Source organism: Lepisma saccharinum, chromosome 13 (assembly GCF_977018435.1).
Source record: "Lepisma saccharinum chromosome 13, izLepSacc3.1, whole genome shotgun sequence".
Taxonomy (NCBI): domain Eukaryota; kingdom Metazoa; phylum Arthropoda; class Insecta; order Zygentoma; family Lepismatidae; genus Lepisma; species Lepisma saccharinum.
In genome coordinates, this window is record NC_139241.1 from 64,551,604 (window position 1) to 64,553,969 (window position 2,366).

The window sequence follows — 2,366 nt, forward strand, 5'->3', positions numbered from 1 at the left end:
AGGATTGCTAGTAACACAAGCGAAGCGATCAAGGTAGTTTGTAGGTCTATTTCTTTGCAAACTAACAACAATGCTGGCGCCTATACTTCCACGGGGCGCCTCAATCTTTACTCTCTTCCAACATTTCCTTCTTTTGCACATTTGACGCTCTCTACTTCTGCGCCCAGGGCGCCCCTCGCCCCAGCTCTGCTGAATTGAAAGAAAAATCATAAACATTCGTGTTCTGTTTGAAACATGGAGAATATTTTCCATGAGGGTCAAAAGTTTTGCCTTTATGTGGAATGTATTAGTGTAATATTCGCGTGTTTTCATAAGGAAACGTTTGTAGGGATAGAGAAGAAAAATAAATATGGAAGAAACTATATGGAATGGGGGAAAATGGCGTATTCTGACCTGGTTTATCGCAACTATTCGTATTTATTATATATATGTTTTTATGATAGTATATTAATTAGATATAATAGAAGTGAAACACCAATGCAGGCATGCAATTAAAACAATAACCGACAACTTCAAAAAGTTGTTCTACTGGCGGTAAACCAGCTAGCATGGGAGAATGTAAGATAAATAAAGAACTGAGACGGGGGAGAGAAATCAGGTGAAATATAAAGAACCAGAATAACGAAAGCGAGAGACAGAAGGAAAAGAAACGAGGAAGCAAAAGAGAGAGAGAAAGAGAATCAGTAAGTGAAATATCTAAAATGCCTGAGAATAAACACAAAATGGGGGAAAGTTTCTATTAAAAGCGAGAAATAAAGAGCAAGTAAGGGATTTTTCCTTATTGCAAGAGAAAAAACTTGTCACTCTTGACGCTGGCTTTGAAAACCGGTTCACAAGCATATCTTAGCCACGCCCCCTATTTGCAAAGTTTCTGCTACAATACTTCGAATCAAACCTACCTGGGCTATGCCTGACCCCATGAGACCTCCGCCTACGATTGTCACTTGTTTAATAGCACCGGACATGGCCGTAGATGTCGACAATGCCCTTTTAAGTACTGTTATTCTTCCTGCCATGGTTAGGTTGCGATGCTTCCTCCTCAACACGCGAAAGCCAACTCGTACAATTGCCCTTGCACACAGCTTGTTGACTCTCTCCTATAGTGAAAACTGCAGTATCATGGTGAACGTAGACTTCAGCCTTTGCGATAATCATGATTTGCTTTGGGAACAGATACGACTCGCACGGGGCAGTACTTGAGGCTTGTAACGCATCAATTTGACTAAATAAGATTTATAATTAGTACGAAAATACGGTGTGTTGTGTATACCTGACGTACAGTCACATTTCGTACGATTACGAATACTATTCTTAATCAAAACTCTTTCTCTCTCTCCTTCACACACATACATACACACACACACAGAGAGAGAGAGAGAGAAACAGAGAAGAAATGAAAAGGGAGGAATAAATTAAGCAGAAAGAGAATTGAAAAATAAATAGAAAAGCAGGTGATAGGAAAGAGTGATAAAAGAAAGAAATGAAGAAAGAAAAAGAAGAAACGAGCAAACAAAGGAATTAAGGAAGAATGGAAGGAAGCAATATAAAAAGGAATGAATGTAGAAAAGAAAAAGAAAAAAGGAAAGAAGAAGAAACAAAAGAAACGTTGTTGTAGGAAAGACGCGCGCAACTTCTCATTCGATATGTATCTGCCTAACTTTTCGCTGGTAACATTTTCCATTCTAGTTTATGTCAAGAGAGTAAGAAACGATTTCATTTCATAAACTAATTAAATTTGATGAATGACATTCGATGCCTGATGCAGACCCAACTTCAACGCAACCCTCATTTGCACACCGTCGAGACCGTGCAGATTGAACACCTCTGCCATCTATTAGCATTTATAGCAACTACGTAGCTCACGCATCACCAAAACAAACGAGATAGTAATGTTGCAATTCGAATATTTGATTGATTTATGGAATGAGGTGAGTGTATTGTCGTCTAATTCTACACATACATGGAAATCTGTATTGTACCGATATAATAATAATAATAATCCTTTGCGCAACAGCCCATGAAGGGGCTTGGCGTACCTACCGACTGCAGGTCTCCCTCCCACGCTTTCCTTCAAATTCTTTATTTGCGTGGGCGAGGTTCAGCCTGAGGCTGTTCTGCCACCTCTAAGGGTGGAGATCTTCAACCAGTATAGGAATAGTCGGGGGGTCAGCCCGACGTATCCCCAGCCGTTATAGTAGGTCTCCGTGACCGGATTACGATATAAATTCGAAAGATTATATCTATTATGAATAGGATATTTTTGTAAATTATATCAGTAAAGAGGACAGCCTTGAATTGCACATTCAATTCAGAAGCTACGGGTTTGATGCTAGGTCACTCTTCCTGGTTCCAAACAGGCAACGAAC

The 2,366-nt window shown here is 39.7% G+C and overlaps 1 protein-coding gene across 1 annotated transcript in view; it reads right to left on the reverse strand.

Annotated features, from left to right (window-relative positions):
- The window catches only part of LOC145997008 (hydroxyacyl-coenzyme A dehydrogenase, mitochondrial-like), a 22,293-nt gene extending 21,201 nt beyond the window's left edge, over nucleotides 1-1,092 (reverse strand). The window contains exon 1 of the mRNA XM_083133622.1: nucleotides 900-1,092. Within this exon, the coding sequence (XP_082989748.1) occupies nucleotides 900-1,016 (117 nt within the window). The 5' untranslated portion in view covers nucleotides 1,017-1,092. The remainder of the gene's footprint in view (nucleotides 1-899) is intronic.
- Between the last annotated feature and the right edge of the window lie 1,274 nt (nucleotides 1,093-2,366).